The following is a 22,261-nucleotide window of genomic DNA, read 5'->3' as shown; positions in this document are numbered from 1 at the left end:
GGGGGGTCGGGCTCTGCTCCCCAGGAACAAGCGCCAGGAGCAGAGGAAACGGCCTCAAGTTGCACCAGGGGAGGTTGAGGTTGGATGTGGGAACAATTTCTTCCCCAAAGGGCTGTGGGGCATTGGAACAGGCTGCCCAGGGCAGTGCTGGAGTCACCATCCCTGGAGGGCTGGACAGACGGACATGAGGTTCTCAGGACATGGGGCAGTGCCAGGGGTGGGGAATGGTTGGACTCATTGATCTCAAGGGGCTTTTCCAACCAAACCGATTCTGTGATTCTCTGATCCGTGCGGCCAGGGCCACCCACAGTGGGGACGGGGGTTTGGGGACACACAGGGAGCAGCGGCGAGGACACACAGAGCCATGTGGGTCCAGGAGCTGCCTCAGCTCATGAGGGTCTTTATTGGAACTCCAGTAGGGCAGGACAGACAGAGGCATGCGAACAGGACAGACGGACAGGGGAGGAGTATTGCCTTGATCACAGAGATACGGAGCAGCGTTAGAAAGACACTGACCCTTCCAGGCCAGCCGGCTTCACCCCCCTCACCCACCTATTGCTTCCCATCCCTGAACCGACCTGCTTGTCCCTCCCATCCGCTCAGGGTCTGGACCCCCGGGTGAGCACCCGTGCAGGGGGGTGACGGTGCAGCCACCCACCTCAGCACCTTGAGCGGAGCCTGCGGATCCCCGGTGGCTGTGAGATGATGGAGGGGTCAGAGCGGGTGCAGCCGCGGGCAGCGATGTCTCAGGGAGCAGCTGGTGAGGCTCTGGAGGCGGGGGGGCGAGGAGCACCCGAAAGCGTGGGCCAGGGGAGGGGGCAGCCTGGGGGTGCGCTGGGGAGCTGGGCTGGCAGCAGGCAGGGGAGCGGGGCCACCCCCGGCACCCCAACGCCCCCTCCCGGCCCCGCTGCCCTGCGGCACCTCTTGGGGGGGGACTCGGCTCACAATCCCCCCCAGGCCACGGAGCTGGCAGCCGGAGCTTTGAGCTGCTGTGGTGGGCAAGGAAAGCTCCTTGGGGAGAGAATCCCTTGGCCTCGGGGAGAGCGTCCCTGGGGGAATGCACAGGCCAGCCTTGGGGAGAGCATCCCTGTGCCTGGGGAGAGCATCTCCCTTGGGAAATGCACCCCTTGGCCTTAGGGAGAGCATCCGTGGGGCCCCGCACATCCCAGCCTTGGGGAGAGCATCACTGAGCCTTGGGGAGAGCATCTCTCAGCGTCTGGGAACACATCCCTTGGGGAGAGCACCCCTTGGCCTTGGGGGAGCCTCCCTGGGCTTTGGGAATAGCATCCCTTGGGGAACGCATCCCTCAGCCTTAGGGAGAGCATCCCTGGCATCAGGGAACACATCCCTTGGGGAAAGCATCCCTTAGCCTCAGGGACAGCATCCCTTCCCCAAGCGGAACGCATCCCTCGGGGTACACATCCCTCTGCCTCGGAGAAGGCATCCCTTGGGGAGAGCATCCCTTGGGAAGAGTGTCCCTCGGGGAGAGCATCCTCTGGGAAGAGCAGCCCTTGGGAAGAGCATCCCTTGGGGAGAGCATCCCTTGGGGAGAGCATCCCTCGCCGAGGCGCCGCCTGCATCCAGCCGGGGCTCAGGAGAAGGTGACCACCTCACCCTGGGGGTAACTGGAAGAGAGGACGTCTTGGCAGGTGTCTGCAATTAAAGACACAAGCATTAAACACGCCGTTAGACACCGGCTTTGTCTGCCGTTTGTGGAGAAATAGGAGAGGGAGAGAGAGACTGAGCTTCCAGGGGATCCAAACTTCATAGGGTGCAGAAAATAGAGTAGCGAAATGGAGGACTAAAATGCTGCTATTTCGTCAGTAAATCAGGCAAAAATGTTTTTTTCAGATAGACCCAGAGATGGACACCTGGGAAAAGATTCTCCAAGAGAAACCAGACGTGGGGTCAGCGCGATTTTAAGGGTAAAAATGAAGAGCAGAGGGAAGAAGTTCATCCCCGCTGCAGCCCCGTCCTCCAGCCAGCTGCTCAGCACCAAAACTTCCCAAACCAACCCCAAGCCAGATGTCCCAACGCCAAGCCTGGTGCATTAATATCCCGCAGTGTTTTCCTTGTCTCTCTCTCTCTCTCCCTCTCAGTCGTTATCATTGAATTAATTAACATTGATTGGAGCTCTGAGTCACGGCACCGCCTCTCCCCGTGTGCCAGGACCCGGGTTCCAGGCGAGATGGGGAGACAGCGCCTGATCCACCCGATAAACCACAGAGCTGCCCTTTCCACCCAGGGATTCTGCTGCACAAACCCGACACCAGCTCCCGGCCGCAGGTTTGACCTGACTTTCCCCCCTGCAAGCCAAACACGGCTCCAAAAGCATCTCATTTCCCCCAAAATAAAGGTCTCATCCTCCATCAAGCATCACTGCTCAGTGCCTGGACACGGAGGCTTTTCAAAGCCCCACATCCCCAAAAATCCCCTTGACATTAAAGTCCCTAAATCACAGGGCTTGCAGGAGAGGCTCCCACCTCCCGACCTGCCACAATGGACCAATTTGGGCTCCCAGCATCATCCCTCAGCAGCAATTTGAGCACCGGCACTGGCCACGCACAAAGCAACCGCTACAAAAATGTGACCTGTCCTGGTTCAGTGGCTCCTGCGAGCAGCCGAAAGCTCTCGGCAGAGCTCTTGGCCGGCTGGGAACGTTCCCCGTCAGGCCGATTGATTTACCGGGGACACCACTCGGCTTTAACTCCCTTCTCCTCCTCCCCGTTCAAAGCCATTTGATGTGCGAGCTGGAGACCCGCTGCCCGCATCCCCGGGGACCGGCCCCCGAAAGCAGCTTCCCAGCCTCGGGAAAGAATGAGCACGACTGAAAATAAATAACAACAGCCAAGATTCTTGTTGTCATTGCTGTTGTTTAATCGCTGTCCCCCAGACAAAGCCACCAGGAGAAAATCAGCCTCCTGTCTCGGTCTATCATCACCGGCCCCATTCTGGCCAGTTCCAGCCCTCTCCCTTTGGGGCCACCTTCCCAGCCCCAAATTTTCAAGGATTTTTGAGCTCTCACAGTCCCAGTTTCCCCCTATAAGCATCTCCCCAAACACCCTTAAGCGCTCCCTCCAGGGTGCCGACCTCCAGCTGCTCTAGCGATCTGTTTGCAGACAAGAGGCTCGGGGGATGCTGAAAAATGAAGCACCAAAAGGGTTGGGGATCGCAGCCCCCCCGGCCACCCCAGGACAATTTGCAGGTCCCTTCTCTTTTCCCCGCTGCAGCAAGAGGGGGTTGAAGAGCCGGCAGAGCCCTCACCGCGCTCCCCAGATGTTGCAGTTCAACATCTGCATCTCCCCCAGTGCCCATCACCACGGGCCACCGAAAAATGGGGCATTTTGTAATGATGGAGCAAAATGCAGCAGCTGCAAGGACCAGAGGTGCTTCCCTGGGGGGGGTCGAGAGGAAGAGCGTGACCCGCTCCCCAGCAGTCCATTAGATAATTTTGGAGCCTCCATTTACCTTTTCATGGGGGAAAAGCATAAGGATGGATTGCCTGGGGCGGAGGTAACGAGATAACAGACTGGGAGCTGGGAGGCACCTATTTATAAGCTGAACTGCATCTTATTTTGCATCTGCCTCTGCTCTCCCGTTCCTCGTCAGCATGGGCAAGGGATGGGGTTGCTATTTATTCAGATTTCTCTCTTTTTTTTGCCATCAAATAAGCGCTGAGGATGTTTCCTGGCAGCGCTGGGGAAGCCAGGACCAGGCTGCTTCTGGGTAGAGCAATTACTCTCTTGACATCTTCACCTCCCGCCCGGCTGCTTGACAGGCCTTTCTATTTTCTCAGCTCTTTCAGGCATCTCCCGAGAAACAGAGCGGTTGTTGCAATAATAACGATTAATACTTTGCACGCAAGCCGGGATGGCAGCGCAGCGTCCACCCCGTGTCCCGGGAGCCGGGGGGTGGGGGACAAAGCTGCCGCTGGATGATGGAGACGGGGGATCTGTGGACACGGAGAGGGGACAGCAAAATGATCCAGGCTGGAACAGCTCTGCTGAGAGAGTTGGGGTGTTCAGCTGGAGAAGAGAAGCTCCGGGGAGACCTTATTGTGGCCTTTTAGTGCTTAAAAGGGGCCGGTAAGAAAGATGGGGACACTTTTCAGCAGGGGTTGTTGCGATAGGACAAGGGGTGATGGTTTTAAGCTAAAGGAGGGAGATTCAGGCTGGACATGAGGATTAAACTGTTGGCCCTGAGAGGTGGTGGATGAACCATCCCTGGAGACATCCCAGGCCAGGCTGGACGGGGCTCTGAGCACCCTGAGCTGGTGCTGATGTCCCTGCTCATGGCAGGGGTGGGATGGGGGGCTGGTAAGGTCATTCCCACCTGTCCCGACAGTCACTGCACACCAGTTGATTTATTTTGGATATATTTTTTTTTTAAATGCCATTTTAAGGCTCGAGCACCGGCCTCCTATCGATTTATTCAGTCCGACAAGAATAAATCAAACAACCTTGCTTTCTCCCGCTGCTTTTCGCCTTCGCTGGAACGTGCGCTGCTCGCCAGATCCCTAAACATAGATAAGCGGCTGGGAGGATATTTGGGGGAAGTATCGTATATTCTTGCTCTATTCTTATCCTATTCTCTAGGCAGCCAATTTTGGCCACTGTTTGAGATAAAACCTTGGCTGCAGAGATATTTAGCGGTCTGCTCTTCTGATCCACTACAGTTCCCCTTATAACCTCATCCAGGGGATTAACCCCTGCTAACTCACCCCAAAACCAGCCAAGACCCAGCCTAAAAATAACAAGATGCTGTTTTCCCTCTGCTGCATCCCCCAAATCGCTTGTTCAGGAGGAGGTGGGGAGGAAGAGGGAGAAGATGCGATGGGTTTTTCAACAGTTTGGTGCCTCCCACTGAAATCCCTCCGTCTCCCATTTGGGGCCGGGTGGTTTTAGAGGAGGTTTTTGCACATTAGTCATCCCTCCAGCCCGAGTTGCATAACGCCACTGCTAAAAATTGCATCCTACCAGCTCCGTGGCAGCTCCCAAATTCAACCCTCCTTGCTCTGATGGGGATGAGGAGTTTTTTGGGGTGTTCACCAAGGGTTTTTCACATTGGATACATTGGGATGAGCTGATGTGGGAGCCTGGGGGGTGGAAAGAAGATGGGATCTCTAGGGGTCTGTGGTTGCGTCTGCTCCAGGGTTAATCCTCTGCTTCCGAGACAGTCAAACCCCAAAGTTTTGAGTCGATCTGCTGCTTTCTGTAAGGGACGAGGCAGCAGAGCTGGCTTTTCATGCCTGGCTCGTCCCCAATGTCAGCGCCTGACCTTGGTTAAATCATTTATGATTCAGAGGCCACTGAAATCACAAAGGGTGACCTTCCCTCCCGCACGGGCTGGGATGTTCCAGCTCCTCCTGCTGCCAGAGGAGCCGCTCGAAGGGGAGGATGCTCAGAAAAGCACCGGGACGGTGCTGCCTCGGGCGGTTCACGAGCCCGCTGTGTTACCCCAACTGTTTTGTGCCGGAATACGCTTTAATTACAGAAGCTCAAGGGATGCAGCTACACCAACGACACGCGGTAAACTGGTGAATCACCATCACGGCACAGGGGAGGGAAGCACTGCAGGACATCCTGGGCAGCGGGGGGATGCGGCTCAGCCTGGTTGCACCCCAAACCCAGAGCAATTCCATCCCTGGCACCAGGGACCCACATTCTCCTCCCCACCACCCCCCAGCTCTTCATGGAGCATCCACACATCACCTTTGCCAAACCCCTTAGCCCAGCCCTGCATCTCCAAAGTGCCAAAGTCACCTCCAGCCCCGGGAGCATCGCTGGGCTTGGATGGAGCAGACACAAACCAGGAGGAAATGACTGTGATTTAGGCAGAAAAAGGAACAAACCAAGAGGGGAAGCACTGCTGGGCAGGGAATAGAGGTTTATTCATCTGTTGCCTCCAGAAACTTGAGGCTGATATTTAAAATTAAAAAAAAAAACCACTAAAATTATGTGAACTCAGCCACTTCCAGCACAATGATGTATAATTTTGTGAGTCAACATGTCCTTGTTTCTACCACTCTTTGCCCAAGTGCAAACAGCCCACGGGAAGGAGGGCTCGACACCGGCGGGAATCGCATGGGTTGGGTCCGTTTATTTTGGATGAATAAGGTTTCAAGGGCGAAAAAATAATAGAAATAAACACTGAGCAAACTCTCAACCCAGCCGAGGGCCGGTCCCAACCACACGGACACGGGACAAGTTCGATGGAGACATCACACGTCCTGCAAAGCGGGCGGGGGGACACGGCGGCAGCCGGAGAAGATCAGAACCTGCTCCTCAGCGGTGGAGACGTCCCAGCTCGGTCCCCTCCGGTCACAGCCGCGGGGACACGGGGAAAGGGGGGGACAGAGCGACAACGACACGAGAAAAGCGGGATCCGGGCGGCGTTTTTATAGGATGGAGGGGACGGGAGAGCAGGGACGTCGCAGAGGACAGGGAGAGCTGCAGCGGGACGCCAGGGGAGCCAAGGCCACCGTGGATCCTGCCACACCATCTATGCTGCTCAGGCTTCGGGACTTTCCATAGCCTTGGTGGAGAGAACGGACAGGTTAGAGCCAAGCAGCTTCTTTCCCAAGGCTCGGAATGCAAAGAGCAGCGGGGGTGAGTGTCGCCCGGCCCCAAGCGCCCCAATTCTACCCACCAAAAAGGACTCAGAAAGGGTTTTTTGATCCAGACCTCCCCTCCCCTCGGCGCCCAAGGGCTCAAGAGTCGCCAATGTTGGGAGATCAAATCGTTGAGTTTTGTTTCCTAAATTGCTGGGAATGAGGAATGAGTCTGGGGATTTTGTGGGCTGAAGCAAACAGGGAAAAGCAGCAGAACTCAAAGAAATATGGGATTTGGAAGGAGTTATTCCCCCGGCTCTGGTTTTTAAGCAGCAAGCTGCTGCTGACACCTTTCTGTACGGAAAGAAGCAGGTTGACGTGCTCATTATTTTCTATAAGAAATTGCATTAAAGAGTAAATATTCCTATTGCTTTAAGCATGGGAGCCCTTCACACTCCCCTAAAGCGCCAGAGGTTGCTCCAGCTTTTATTGAAAAGCAACAGCCAGAATGTGCTTGCAGGTCAAGAGCCGCTTTTCTTTCTGGGAAGACACTATTTGCACTGAAAATGGGACTTTTAGGTGCAAACAGCAGCGGCGTGCAAAGGCAGCCCCAAGATCCGCTCTGCAGAGTGCCACAGCTCCGCTGCCAAAACACGGAATGCTAAGGATGCTCCTGGCCGTGCCGCGTTCACCGCGTCTTCTCCGAGCAAGCAGACCCAGCAAACCCAGCAGGTTCAGCAGACCCAGCAGCAGCAGCACCAGCAGCACCAGCAGCACCAGCGAGCTGCGGAGAAGGCGAACGCATGCGAGCGAGCGTGTGTGCGCCCGCGGGGGGGCGGGGGAGGCGGCTCCTGACAGCAGAAAAACAAGGTGATGGATGGTCCCTTCACAGCGCCAGGCTCGGGAAGCGGCTCCGACCGAGGTTAACGGTGGATTTTGGGTTCTGCTTCCATGAGAAGGTTGTGCCGGTGGGTGCTGGCCCGGCTGGGTTTGGGCTCGGGTCAGGGATTAACGTTCACACCGGAGCGACCATGGCATCGCCCCCCAGGAGGATGCTGAGGCTCCTCAGCATGGAAAAGGCTCCGCAGCGCTATCTCTTTCAATCTGATTTTTATACACCCTTTTTATACCTTTCTCCCCACTCATTTCCCAACCATGGGAGGCTCGAGATTCTTCAACCCCTTCCCAAATCTCAGCCCCCAGGAGATGCGGCTCCTCCAGCTCTCGGGGGACTGGGGCCCATCTGCCCAAACTTGTTGCTGATTCAGCAAAGCTCTTCCAGTCCCCGCAGTGGCAGCAAGAGGAGAATCAGGTCCCCAAGAGAAGAGTAATTCCCTTATGTATTTTTTGGCACAAATCCATGCAGCGAGCGAGGAGGGAAGCGAGCGCACCCAGAGCCGGGGAGCCCCATCCTGAGCTGGGGGTGTTTCCCTCCTACAGCAGCTGATGCAAAGACCCCTTGTTCCCGCCCAAAATACCCCAAAAAGCTGCATCAGGCTCATCCCTCAGCAAACTTCGCTCTTTTCCTGGGAGCGCTGAGGCTCTTTGAAGAGCTCACGCATTTCCCTGCCACCCCGAGCCACGCACATGGGAAGCAATCGTGTCGAGATGCAACCAGCTCCTGAAAACCTGGGGGCACCGGTGCATCCAGGACCCAAAAACATCAATGTGGCAGAGAGAATTTATGGGGCTGGGGCTTGCTGGAAGCCACTTTGGGGATGCAAGAACCTGCTGATGTGGTTGAGCACTTTATAGGGATGCTCTTTGCCCTCTTGCTCAGCTCATGGAATAGAAAAGGATGGAAATGGGCAGGGGAACAGGGCCAAAATTGCGCTGCTGGTTTCGATTAAGTCTCAAGCATCACAGCTTGGGACAGCACTTTATAAAGGCGCTGGGTTGCTCCAGGGCCCCTCTGCAATAGGACTCTGAGGACAAACCTGCCCCAAGCCCAACACTTGGTTTTCTCCATCAGTTTAATCCCGAGCCCCGCTCACAGGAGTGCCTGGGCGGGAGATCAGGGCTCCATCCCTCGAGGCCACCGCGGTTTTCCACCAAACTCATGGCCAGGTGCCACCACACAGTCAAGCTGCAAAGCGCCGGAGGGTTGTGCTCTGCTAATTACCACCGATGCCGTTCATTAATGGAGCCAGTATCCCAGCAACTCGCATAGGTGCTAACCAAGGTCACCGGGACTGCTTTAGAAATGGGTTTGTTGCCAAGAAGCCATATAGAAGCATCTTATAAACCGAGCGGTGGAGCAGCAGGTGAGCCCGGGGGGCTCTTCCCCGGGCCCTGGCAATGCCATGAGCGAGCGCCGCGGCTCCCGGCACACGTGCACGGTGACACACGGAGCCAGCAGCAGATGGGGACGGGGTAACGCGAGCAGGCAGCATCGCCCGGGAACGCCTGTGCTTGTTTACAACGGCAGCCGGGGGCTCATCTGCACTTTGCATGTCCCCATGCAAATATGGGCACGTCCTTCCTCCCCAAAACAGCCGGTGTCACCGGTGGGTGCTCGCATGAGCGTCCCCACGCTCAATCCCACCCCGGCCTCTGAGCTGCCCCGAGGAGAACAACCACTGGAATCGGGCTCGAACCGTGACAGGTGCCGAGATCCGCAGCGTATTCCTGAACCAGCTCCATCTCCTGATCCCCACAGCTTGTACAGACACCAGTACCTGTCCCAGAATCTGACAGATGGCCATCAGCAAGTCGGGCTCAGAACCAAGCTCATCTCAATTTGCAGAGCTGCCAGCATCCCAGTACCAGAACAAACAGCCTCAGCAGGAGATAAATCAGGGCCGAGGGAAGAGGTGCCGCTATGGCTTTTGGCTGGAGCGCAGGAGGCTGCTTTGTCCCCCTGATCATCTCTGGCCACCACTAACCCTGACCACACTGGAGTGTTTCTCCAGGGAAGACACCAGCCCCGGGCAGCACCCACCGATCCATCCCCAACAGCCCCAGCAAGATGCAGATATTGAGATTTTCCTCCCCAAAGGTCACTCAGGCCCCCCTGGACACCAGATCCCCCTTTCTGCGGCTGCAAGCTCATTTCAGCAAGGTGGGGGTAAGTGATCCACATCTATTTTCAATCATAAAAACCACTCTGACGTTTGCAGGAAAGGCACCAGAACAAACCAAGAAAGATCACCAAAGTGCCCTTTTGAATAGCTGCTGCTGTCACCGTGCGTGAAATAAATCTCCTGGTCTCCTGCAACCAAGTAATGCAATTTGGGAGCCCAGCGAAAACATCACTGGATCCTCAGCCCTTAGATCTATTCTGGCTCTTCTGGCTTCAGCAGGGCCAAGCTCAAATGCTTCAGTTGAAGAGATACCTGACTTGAGCACCTTGTAAGGATGAAGATCAGCACTGCCTTTCATCCCTCTCCTTCATCCCTCCCAGCTCAGCATCCCCCCCAGTCTGGAGCGGGGTTAGAGCCCATGCACCTCTTTGCATTAGTAGATGTTAAGAAAAGAGACCAACTTCACAGACCAGCTTCACTTCCAGAGCTACATCATCCCACACCACCCTGGACACAAGAAAAACTACAGAACTATCAAAACTGAGCCTTGTTCTAAGAGTTAAGCCAGCAATCGTGGGGTTTGTGGCTCGAAGTAGGCGCTGGATTTACCCTCCCAGGGACTGGGGTGCTGGGAGATGGGCACAGGTGGAGCAGAGGAGGCTGGTGCCAAGGGACCAGGCTGAAGAGGAATGTTGTTTTGCCTTGGGAAGAAGAGTTTTGTGTTTTCCTGACTCGTCTCCCCCACAGTTTCCCATAGAAAAGCTCAACATTTAGCACAGCTCCCTTTCCAAAGCCCGAGGAGACAGCCTTCCTGGCAGCCCGGTGCTTTTGGCAAGACAGAACTTGACACATCGCGGCTCCCCACGCTCGAACCCACCAGAAGACATCAGAGGGGGAGAGGAAGGGAAAGGAAACACCTGCGGACTCTTTTTTCCCCACTGAAAACCTTTCAACCACCTTCAGTCACAACTTCACCACCTCCCCAGGAGAGATGTGCTCCTGGCTGCACCCTCAGATGGGTGACAGAGGCCCAGGAGATGCTGGGGCACCAAGGAGCAAAGGGACAGACTTGTCCCCAGGGAGACCATGGGGTCACAGACCCCAAATGGTTGCAATCGAAGGAGGAGAACTTGGGGAGGAGAAAACAAAAAGGGTAGAGCTCGCATGGAGAGACATGGCGGACAGAGATGGAGCAGATGGAGAGGCAGGAGGACAAGTGGATCTGAGCAGAGGACAACAGCCAGGCAGGATGGAGATGACCCACAGTCTCAGATCGATGCAACAAACCTCCGCCTCACCCTCCCCAGATGTGCAGCATCTCACCCTCCTCAGATGTGCAGCATCAGCCGTACCTTTCTGGACGCCTCCGTCCGCTGTGCAGGAGGAGAAGTCACCCGTGGCCAGGAGGAAGCACGTGGAGGATTTCTTGTTCTTGTCGCGGGTGCTGGAGCGTCGCATGGGCCGCTTCTCCTCATCGGTGGGTGACAGCGGCTGCTCCTCATCTGACAGCACCACGTTGGCCTCACCGTTCTGCTTGGAGTCTGCAAGAAGGTGGCAGAGACCCATCAGCAGATGGTAAACCCAGAGGACTAGGTGCTTGGGGTGGCCAGAAAGGTTTGCTTAGACCACACAAGGAAGCAGAAGACCAGATTGCAGGTGGCCCCGAGCAACACCCACAAATTCAGGTGCTGATCCCAGCCTGGACACGCTAAATTAGAGTAACCAAGGAGCAGGAGCACACCAAATTTTAACCCCAAACAGCAACTCTTACTCCTGCTGAGGGTTATATACCCTGCGTGAAGCCACGGAGGGTTTGCCACCCTGGTCTTTGAGACACACCCACCTAATTGGTGGGAATTAGCTCTCCCAAATGCACACAGGCTGCTCAGGTCAGTGGTGAAGTGCTAATTGATGTCACCTGACTCTGGTTCATTAGCTGAGATGCTGCTTTGGCAGGTGAGGGTCTGGAGCTCCTGGAGCAGCACTGGGTTGACCTGCTCTTCCAGGACAGTGACCCTGCTCCCCTCCGCCAGGGCTCCTGGGGTGCGCAGGCATGTGGAAAAGGGAGATTTATAAAGAAAAACACCTCTCTGGGGCATGTGGAGCTCCCTGTGTCCCCAAGGGGGAAGGAGCATCTGGCCAGATGTGCAGCTGCTCAGGGCTGACCCAGGACATGGCCCTTCCCCCAGTGCCTGGAGGGGGGATCTTGATCTGCAGCATCCTGGTCCACCAATGCAGCACCCAATGCCCAGACACCCAAGGGCCCTTTCTGCACCAAGTTATCTTCTTATATTTGTTGCATTTCCAAGTATTTTCTCCTGACTGCTGTGCTTTGAAGAACGTGGTCTTCAAACACGGGATTAACAGATGAAATGTTTCATGTAGCTGAGGTTCTTAGGGACATGGTTTAGTGGTGGACTTGGCAGTGTTGGGTTAACGGTTGGACTTGATAATCCTAAAGGTCTTTTCCACCCAAAAAGATTCTACAATTCCATGAAGTTCTCACCAACCCAAGAGCTGGGAGCCGCGTCCTGCAGCAGGACAGGCCCCTGCGACATGGGGAACCCAAAGCACCACCCCGGGGGGCTCCCGGAGGTCTCCCCCTCGCTCTGCCCCACCGTTGGGGTCTCACCTGACCGTTTCCGCTCAGCCGCCCCCTCCTCTACCGCCAACGGGCAAGTGTCGCTCTGGGTGCTGTTCCGGGGGGAGTTCTCCTCGGATTTGCAGTAGGTAGGGGAGTCCAGCGGGGCCGGACGGGGTATATGCTTTTTCTTCTTCTTTGGCAGCTTCTGCTTGGCCATGGCCAACGAATAGTACATCCCAAAGTTATTGACAATGACGGGCACGGGCATGGCGATGGTGAGCACCCCGGCCAACGCGCAGAGAGCCCCCACCACCATGCCCGACCAGGTTTTGGGGTACATGTCGCCGTAGCCCAGGGTCGTCATCGTGACCACGGCCCACCAGAACCCAATGGGGATGTTCTTAAAGTGAGTGTGGTCGCTTCCGCGGGGGTCGGACGTCTTGGCTCCGATCCGCTCAGCGTAATAGATCATAGTGGCAAAAATCAAGACCCCCAAGGCGAGGAAGATGATGAGGAGCAGGAACTCGTTGGTGCTGGCCCGGAGTGTGTGGCCCAGCACCCGCAGACCCACAAAGTGCCGTGTCAGCTTGAAGATCCGGAGGATCCGGACGAAACGGACCACTCGGAGGAAGCCCAGTACATCCCGGGCGGCTTTGGAGGACAGGCCACTGAGACCTACCTCCAGGTAGAAGGGCAAGATGGCCACGAAGTCAATGATGTTGAGCAGGTTTTTAACAAAGAGAAGCTTATCTGGACAGCAGATGATGCGAACCAGGAACTCGAGGGTGAACCACAGGACGCAGACGCCTTCGATGTAGGTGAGGATGGGCTCCGTCTCCACTTTGCGCGTCAGCAGGATCGTCGTGGTGTTGCCAACTACGAGGGTCTCCGTCACGTTGACATCGATGTTGAAGGCCTCGTGCGTCTCCAGGCAAAAGGTTGTGATGGAGACCAGGATGAAGAAAAGCGAGGCAAAAGCAACTACCTGTAAAAGTGGAAATTAAACAGACAGTGAGCTGGTTTGGGTCAAACACTCCTGATCAGTTGATTTGGGTCAACTTTCCTTCTTTGGAGGAGAGCAGTGATTTTATGAACCACTGTTACAACTTTGGAGCAGCCTGAGACACACTTCTAGTGTCATCTGCCCTTGGTACATCCCTTCTAACCCCTACTAGTGAGTGGCGATAGCAGGGATGGGGAAGTCCTCATTCAACACCTCAGGAGCTTCACTGACACCACCCACTTCCCCAGGACCAAGGATGGAAAACAGGGCAGGTTCCCTGGACCTGTCCCATGGGTTAGCACTGAACCTCGGTGTCTGGGGCCATCAGGCTTGGACCTTTCTTCAAGTCCTACAATATGTACAGAGGAAGGTGTGCTGGGGTCCAGCTGGAGATGTCCCAGAGATGACAGTGATGAGGATGGAGAGAGACCTGCAGCAGCTTGGCTTTGGATCAAACCTACCTCTGGGAACACCCGTGAAAAGGGACCTTTGAAAGGACTGAGTCAAAGAGTTTTCCCCCATGTTCATCCCAAACTCGCCAGAGGAGATGTTTGCATCATTCGCAGCTGTGAGGTTTGGGCTCTGGAGGTATCAGAGATGTCCCCTGCCTGCTCAGTGTTGGATGATGTCCCCCCGAGCGGTGGGACCAGGAGGAGAGGAGCAGGCAGAGCTCAGCATCCTGCTGATGCCTGGACCTGGTGACACCCAGATGTCCCCATTTCTCCCCGACCGGTGAGACGCTGCCACGTGGCCTTGGCCGTGAGCGAGGAGGGGATGGCGGCACATGCTGCAAATTGCCGGCTGTGTCAGAAAAAAACCCACAACAACGCTTTGTCGTCCCCCCATCAATCCTGCTCAGCCCTCCTCCCCGCCAGGATGAGCTCATGATGAGTCCATTACCCAGAGCATCTGTTTCCAAGAGCCCCCGAAAAAAAACATAAGATAAAAAGGCTTCTGAGCAGAAAAGCTTTTCTTCTACCATCCTCCAGCACCAAACCCCAGTGGGTTTGGCCTCCTGGGAGCTACTCACACCCCGAGCAGGATGCAACCTTTTGCTTGTCGAATCCACCTGACCAGCACCCTGAGCTGGAGACGACAGCCTCGGCTCCTTGGCCAGAGTGAATCAGCAGCAGAGAATCAGCCTGAGTCACGCTGGAGAAAAAACTCGTCCCCAGACACGGGCAGCAATGTGCCAGCAGCCCTGAGCCTGCCCACAGCATCCTTGCGGGGTGTCCCCAAGGGCAAACCCCCGCTGGGTCCAGCACAGAGAGCATCAGCTCTCCAAAAGTTAGGCGTGAAGTTTAAGCCAGGCTTTAACTGATGGAGAAGGCTCTGGAAGATGATTCTTCCCCCAGTCCTGCTCAGGGATGGGCTGGGATGCTCCGTTCCCCTCTGGACCATGCGCCGTGATGCTGCTCTGCAGCTCTCGCCCATCAGCCATGTGGAATTCGGGAAGCAAACCCAATAGCAAAAAGCAGGATCTCAAAACAAGGCCGGTTTAAGCAGACAAATATGTCTACACAATGGTGTTTCAGTTGAGGGCTGAGTAGCGTTCCCAAGTTTCCCCATATGGGGAATCTCAGGGAAACATGAAGGGTAAAAGCTCCGACTTGAAATAAAGTAGGAAGAAAATAATTACCAAGGAGGAGGGTGAGAGCCGGCAAACCCTCAGCCCTGCTGGATGAGCCGCGGAGATGAGAGCTGATTTAGCCCCAGGAGCAAAAACAACCTCTAAAAATAGGAGAGTCAGGTTCACAGCCAGTGCCACCGGCCCCCCAAAGCCAACAGTGCTGCTCCAGTTCTGTGTCAGCTGAAGATGTGAGCTGAGATGTCTCAGCTCAGCTTCGGCCTCTGCTCTGAGCTCGAGCTTCATTCTTTCCAAAACTGCCTCAAAAACAAAACCAGAATCTATCTATACACCCAGTGGCCACCAATACAGCACCAAAATCCCCACCAAACAAGTTCTCCAGAACTCCGACACCCTCCTCCTGCTTCTGCTTAGCAAACAAACACCTTTCTGAGAGCAACTCAGCACATAGGAAAAGCAGAATTAAATAACAACGTGAAAAATCTCAGTTGAATTCTTCTGCTTGGGTTTCTTTTTTAATTCGGAGCTTTGCACCACTCGGTGCGTCCCTCGGAGGCAACGAGCCCTTGGAGGCAATGAGCCCTCAGAGGCAAGGAGCCCTTGGAGGTGGGCAAAGGATCGGGTACCCTTTTTCCAAATGGGAAAAGCTCCTGCTGCCCAAGCATCCTCTGGGTGTGCTGCTCATACGTTTGCTGCAAAACCATCTCTCTGCCAAACCGACCCCCTGCCCCGCGCGCCGCTGGTGGGTGTGAAATGCCAGCGGGATTTCTTACCGTGGATGGGGTTTTTTTACACCTCTAAATACATCCAGAACTCATTTAGATCCCAAATGCCTCTATGTGTGCGTGTGCAGCAGGTTTATAAACTGGGCAGGATGGGAGTTGGGGGGGTGATCTAAGAGTAGCTAGGAGAGCAGACACCAGCACAAAATAGTGCCTGAGCTGGGGGGGAGCCCAAAAATGCACCTGGTTTTGGGGAAAACACTCCAGGAATGTTGGTGTCTGTGGGTCAGGATTGTCCGTGCGTGCAAGGGAGGTTTTGGAGGGAGCTCAGCGTGTGTGTGCTCGTGCGTGTGTACGTGGTGCACCGGGTCCCCAGGGATGTGCATGGATGAAGGGGGTTGGGGTTTGTGTGTGTGTTTGTGTCACCAGCAGCCGAGCGCCTGCGCTGGCACGTGCTGGCGGGGACCGTGTGCTGCGTGTGGGCGGCATCAATGCGGCGACGGTGGGGACGGGACGAGGACATGGGCGGCCCACGCGCACACATGGGGTGTCCTTTGGGGCTGCTGGAGAAGAGGAGCACAAGATCCTCAGGGACAACTACCAGGATCGTGTTTGCTCCAGGACCCAGTTTGGGTGCCAATGGGCACCAGCCCTGTTCCCCCCATCCCACATCTGGTCCGATAAACATGGGGTTTGGCGTTGGCCACGCACACAACCCCACAAGAGGAACCCGAGCAGTCCTCCTGTCCTAGAGCATCCTGAGGCTCTGCCAGGGCTCAGCCTCCTCCTGCCAATCCCTCATCTCCGTGTGCTCGGCAGCACCCAAGGGTGCGAAGGGGGCAGGGAGTGGCCTTACCCCCCATTTCAGCCCAGCTCCCCCAGACACGGTACACTGGGAGGGGAATGATGGACGAGATCTCCCCTAGGATGGGAGATGATCAAGGTGTCCCACGAGACAAGGGGGATGGCTACAGGGGGGCCCACGTAACCCACCAGGAGAGTCCACCCCACCCATGGGGACGGGGAGACAAAGACACAATGCCAGCACCCATCCCGCCTCCCCGCGGGCGCGTTTCGGGAGCTTACCCTTGCCGCCTTGGACGAGTAGGGATCCTCAAAGAGCGCCCACATCTTGGGCTGCCAATTCCGACAGCAGCCACCCCCTCCAGCAGCACCCGCCGCCCCCGCTGGCCTGTCATCCATGCCCAGGCGTTGAAGGGCCATCTCCCTGCCCCCTTCTTCTTCAGGCTCCTCTCCACCACCCCCTCCACCGGGCTCGGGACTCTCGAAGATGTCCAGGGCCTCTTCGGCATCGCGATGCTGGCGGTAGGTCATCCAGCAACAGGGCTCCACGTCCGTCTCGTCGATGCCCCAGTAGGTCAGCTCCTCCTCGAAGAGCGGCCCGCAGATGTCCGCGGGGCAGTGCAGCTTCCCGGTGCGGTAGTAGTTGAGCACGTAGGAGAAGATCCCGGGGTGCCGATCGAAGAAGAACTCGTTGCTTTTCCCATCAAAGTCAAAGTTGCTCTGGGCATCGGGGTCGGCCAGCCAGGCCAGGCGGGTGCCCGGCAAAGTCCGTAGGGTGCTTTTGTAGGTCTCATGCCGGGTGCCACCTACGTTGATGGTGATCTTGTCCGACTCTTCCCCTTTGCCCATCTCTTCCTTCAGGCATGTTTTGGAGGGTGGTTTGTTCCCAGACTTGCGTCCACGGTAGGAGGAGACACACACGGAGCTGATCATAGATTTCGGTGGCGGGGAGATGCACGCGACGCGCACCCTTCCTCCGGGCGAGGAGCTGGGGGTCGGCGGAGGCGGGAGAGGGGGGGCAGAGATGGGGCTGGGGAGGGGAAAAGGGGGTTCAGGCTTGGCTCTGGTGTCGGGGGGGGCGCAGGCTGGAGCCGAGCCGGACACCGCTGGCTGCAGGGGGACGGCAGGGGAGGCTGCAACCTCCACCCCCTCCAAAACCACCCCCCCGAAATAAAACCGCCCTAAAGCAGGAGCCAGCCCAGCCCTGCCGGGCAGCAACAAGTGCAGGCGGGAGGGGGCAGCGGGCAGGGCGGGGGGGGGTCCGGCAGCCCCGGCTCCGCCGCGGGGGGATGCGGAGAGGAGGAGGATGAGGATGATGCCGCCGACAAGGAGGGAAGAGCGGGGGGGGGCCGAGCCCTGAGCCCCGCCGGGCTGCGGGTCCCCCCGCCCCGGTACCTGCAGCGCCAGGCGCGGGGGGGCCCCTCCGCCCGCCCCTCCCGCTCCGCCGGCTCCGCGCTCCCGCCGCCCCCCCGGGGCTGGGCTCGGGGATTGAGGGGGGGGGCGGCAGCCGGGGGGCGGCAGCCGGGGGGCGCCTCCCCGCTTCCCAGCGGGGAGGGCGAATGGATGCGCCCCCTCCGCCTCCCTTCCCGTTCCCCCCCGCGCCAGGCCCTGCCCTCCCCGGGGGGCTGCGGCGCCGTGGGGGCCCAGCTCACGCGTGGCCGGGCTGGGGGGGCCTGTTGCGCCCCGGCGGGGGCGGGGGAGGCGGCGGAGGCAGCTCCGGGGCTCAGCGGGGAAAGCGCCGCCGCTTCCCGGGGCTTTTCTAGGGGCTGGGAGCGAGCGGCGGGATTACAGGAAGCGGCACCGCCCCGCCGGGGGGGCCACGGACCCCCTCCCCCCAGCGCCCAGCCCCACAGCCCCTCGCTTCTGCCATCCCTCCCATCCCCGCATCCCTCCCTGCATCCTCCATCCCTTCATCCATCCTCCCATCCCTCCATCCCCTCCGCCCCCAGCCCCGCCGCCCCAAGCACCGGCTCACCTCCCCGGGCAGGTGATGCTCTGGGGGGGTTCGGGTGTCAGCGAGGAGTGCACCCCGGCCACCCCAGCTCCACTCGGTGCCGGAGGGGAAATGCAGCCCGGAGCTGCCTGCGGAGCTGGAACCAGCTCTTGGCAGAGGCTCCAGCAGATCCCATCCCTCCCTGGCTCGCAATCCCTCGCTCACCGAGAGGTCAGGAGAGACCGACCCTGAGTGTGGGGGCCGTGGCCGGGGGGGGAACTGTGCGCCTGAAGGCAAAGCTGACCCTCCTGCCCTCCCACCCCGCACCCTGAGCATCTCGCTGTCCTCTTTCTGCTCCTGCGGGAAAGATGTCCCTTCCCCAGAGCTGCACCTGCGGATGCCGAGGCCACCAACCCCCACAGGGGTTCTTCCCCTAGACCCCCCTCTTTGGGGGCTCTGACAACCCCAGGGTGCTGGTGACACTCAGCCCCATCTCCCGGGGCTGGGGAGGAGGTGCGGAGCTGCGGTGCCCCTGGGGACAAGCCTGTCATCACGGCAAAGACCTGAGGGACCCAGTCCTGCCAGCACTGTTTATTCCTGCGTTAGCACTGCAGGTGCTGGCGGGGGGGGATGCAGGTGGGTGCTTTGGGGTCATAGGTGCGATCCAAGCCCAGTACAGGCCCGGTTTTGGAGGGGATGGGAGGCTGAGCTGGGGGTACAGCTCTTGGATAAGGGCTTTTTTTGGTGCAGGGCAAGGGGTTGGTGAGTGGGGGATGCTGCCCCACTCCAGCATCCCAGGACTCTGTGGAGGGTCCCCCCCAGGTCCCCTCCTCACCCCCTGCCCAGGTTTGCCCCCTCAGTGACATTCTCCTCTCCTTACCGAGGGGGTGTTGGGGGTGGATGGGGCAAACGCTCCACCCAAAAAGCCACGAGGCGTGAGAGCCACGCTTAAAGAAAACAATCTTACCACCAAGCAAGCCCCGCTCCAACTGTAACTGCAACTCCACAGCTTCCAGGGCCGGATCCTGAGCGGGGGGAGGCTGGTGGAGCTCCGCACCCAAACCCCCCCGGGGCTGCACCAGCGGGAGAGCCTGGAGCCGGAGGGAGAACCGTGCTGGAAAAATCGAGCCTTGCATCACCGGCCAGGCATCCTCATCGTCGGTAACGCGAGTTCGGCCGGGAGGAAGGAACGCTGCGACCTGATGCTAATATTTTATCCGGCGACTTTCATCCTGGGGAAGATCTTCGTGCACCCGAGCGCGGCCGCTCCTGGGGTGGGAGGAGGTGGCCAGGCAGACAAATGGGTTGTTTCTGGGGAAGGAAGAGATCTTTTAGCCAGCAACACCCGCCCAAAGCTGTCTGCTCTCTAAATATGCCTTCGGATTTTTAATGTCCACGAAAAAAAAAAGAAAGAAGAGAGAGAAAATAGAAAGAGCTTGATGAATAAGGGCCTTTCTGGAGCAAGAGGGAGTCAGTTCTGCAGGGACCTCCTGCGAGGCTGAAGGCATCTCAGATAACATCCAAGCGAAGGATGGAAGGAAGAGCAGGACCTGGAAGATCTCAAGGAGGATCAGCTCCAACCTGGGAAGCCACCGCCCTTGGGTGGGCCCTAAGGGTGTGACAAGGGGTCTCTGGGTTCCCCCCTGCCCCAGCACAGCACCCTGAGCCCTGCCCGTGGCTTGGGACACCTTGGCACACCAAGACAAGTACCACAAGCCATGGGGTGCTGGGAGGGCTGGGTGGCCTAAAGGAGAGGTTGGGGACATGCTGAGATCATGTCCCCATCCATGCAGGGATGGATGAGGAACGTGGACTTGCAGGGAGCTTTATGCTTTGGGGTGGAGATGGACAAATCAACCTCTCCAGGTCCTTCCAGCCCAGGATTCCGTTTTTAAAAACATGACATTGACCTCAGCAACCCCCTAAACACTCCAAGCAAGGTCTCTCCCCTCTTCCCTTCGTGATTTTGATGGGACGGGTCCATCTCAGCTCTGTGGGTGGTGGCACCCCCAGGGTGCTGGTGCTGCAGAGCTCCGGGCCACGAGCCCCAAGGAACTTCTCTCTTGGAGGTGACTCTTCCCAACGAAATTGTCACAAGCCGTGGCAAGATCCATCTCTGCCTCTGCCAGGGCAATTTCTCAGCTGAAATCATTGCCAGCCGAGCAGGGACATTTGGGCTGCACAGGTCACAGCTCCGTCCCCTCGCAACCTCTGCCTAGACAGAGGGGTCGCTCAGCCCCCCATCCCCATGAGGGGCCTGCACCCCAAATTCCTCCCGCGGCAGCGAGTGGCAGAGACGCGGTGTCGCCGTGCTGCTGTCACACAGTGCCACCTTGTGGGTCCTGCCACCCAGGCTGGAGCCCGGGCGAGGACAAATACGAAACACCGGCGACAGAGGCTGCCTCGGGTCTGGCGGCGAATCTGGCTCCATTCACGGCATCGCTGATGTAATTTATCCCCACCAAAGCAATTAGGGAGCAGGAGGAGGCCGGGCTGGAGTGGGATGCTGGTGGCACGCAGCTGCCTTTGGAACGGGCGGGAGCTGGTGCTGTGCCTCAGTTTCCCCATCTTTAAGAGTCAGGATAACTATCTCGGGTTTTCTTTCCAAGCTGGTAGCAGCTCCACCGTGTGTCCATACACTGGTCCAGAGCTGGTGTGAGCTGGGATGCCCAAAAACTACCCCCAGATCCAACAGCATCAGCCACTGCCTCCCACCTGGCTCTGCCTCGCTGTCGTAGGAAATTCAGTATTTTTTTAAAAAGTATGTATTTATCTTAAACTTTACATTTTCTCTATTTCTCTGCATCTTTTTTTCCAGCCCCACGAGGGTCAGAACCCCCTTTTCAGTTTGCTTCGTTCATCTGTTTTGCGGCACTGGGAGCTGGTGGTTTCTGTACCCCCAGACCCGCTCTCAGCCCTTTGTGGGGTGGATGGAGCCGAATCCTGCCCGTTCACATCCCCGTCACCTGGGGCTTTCCCATGGCAGCCGCTCGCCCAGCAAACCCCAGAGGGGCACCAGAGCTGCTGGGGGGTTCTGGGTTCGCTTTTGCAGGCAGCTGCCCCATCTCCCTGCCTGGGAAAAGGAAAGGGGATCAAACACAAACCCGCAGCGTCTTCCCCAGCTCAGAGCAGTATGGGAGGGCAGGGGCTGAGGCCACACAGCTCATCGCAGCCATGAGCGGCACAAGTGGTATCACGGAGCCCACGTTTCTTCCCCCCTTCCTCATGCTCCCTTGGGGCTGGGTCAGCCCTGGAGAAGCCAAATGAGCTACAAAAGCTGGAGGGGGGAGGGAAGCAGTAGCCCCGCTCCCAACTAGGCCTGGACTAAGCTCATACCCAGCAGCTGAAGTCATAAATCAGAGAACGATTTTGGTTGGAAGAGCCCCTCAAGATCACAGAGTCCAACCATAACCCACCCCTGGCACTGCCCCATGTCCTGAGAACCTCATGTCCGTCTGTCCAACCCTCCAGGGATGGTGACTCCAGCACTGCCCTGGGCAGCCTGTTCCAATGCCCCACAGCCCTTTGGGGAAGAAATTGTTCCCACATCCAACCTCAACCTCCCCTGGTGCAACTTGAGGCCATTTCCTCTGCTCCTGGCGCTTGTTCCTGGGGAGCAGAGCCCGACCCCCCTGGCTCCAAGCTCCTTTCAGGCAGTTCAGAGATCAGAAGGTCTCCCCTCAGCTCTCTTCTCCTGACTAAGTCACCTGGGGCTGCTGGAAACCTCTGGTCCTTCTCCAGGGAGGGTCTCCAGACTCCCAGTACCCCTCAGGATGAGCCATCAGCAACATTAGCAGGGCATTGTACAGAAGAGCAAATGCCATATCTTACCAGCTGGTGTGCCCCGTAATGCCAGTGTGTACTGGTTGAACTGGTCCGGGATGGGAGATCACGTCCGGGATGCTCCTGAAGCAGCTGTGCCCGAATGAGCCCCTTGCAGGGGCTGGTGCTGGATGGAGGAAGGGAATCAGAGGATGAGGGGACACAGAAGGACAATGGTGGTGACAAGATAGAGACATTGATGGCCATAGGTGCCGACAGCCCCAATCCCCAT

The 22,261-nt window shown here is 57.6% G+C and overlaps 1 protein-coding gene across 3 annotated transcripts; it reads right to left on the bottom strand.

The window, feature by feature from the left end:
• Positions 1 to 1,591: 1,591 nt before the first annotated feature.
• On the bottom strand, positions 1,592 to 19,343 carry KCNC4 (potassium voltage-gated channel subfamily C member 4; the record flags this gene model as incomplete). Of its 3 annotated transcripts, none has more annotated exons than XM_080358525.1 (5): positions 19,175 to 19,343; positions 16,557 to 17,304; positions 12,206 to 13,142; positions 10,926 to 11,114; positions 1,592 to 1,653 (listed from the first exon to the last, which is right to left on the bottom strand). In XM_080358525.1, exons 2-5 carry the CDS (start codon positions 17,205 to 17,207, stop codon positions 1,592 to 1,594), a joined length of 1,839 nt encoding a protein of 612 aa, XP_080214651.1. In that variant the 5' UTR covers positions 17,208 to 17,304; positions 19,175 to 19,343. The 3 variants fall into 3 exon arrangements, with proteins under 3 accessions (XP_080214651.1, XP_080214649.1, XP_080214650.1); XM_080358523.1 differs by lacking the exon at positions 1,592 to 1,653 and adding an exon at positions 6,398 to 6,534 and having other exon boundaries at positions 19,167 to 19,343; XM_080358524.1 differs by lacking the exon at positions 1,592 to 1,653 and adding an exon at positions 6,398 to 6,534.
• Between the last annotated feature and the right edge of the window lie 2,918 nt (positions 19,344 to 22,261).

Source organism: Nesoenas mayeri (assembly GCF_963082525.1).
Source record: "Nesoenas mayeri genome assembly, chromosome: 23".
Classification (NCBI taxonomy): Eukaryota; Metazoa; Chordata; class Aves; order Columbiformes; family Columbidae; genus Nesoenas; species Nesoenas mayeri.
Note: the sequence above shows the minus strand (reverse complement) of the source record. Positions and strands in the feature narration are given on the sequence as shown.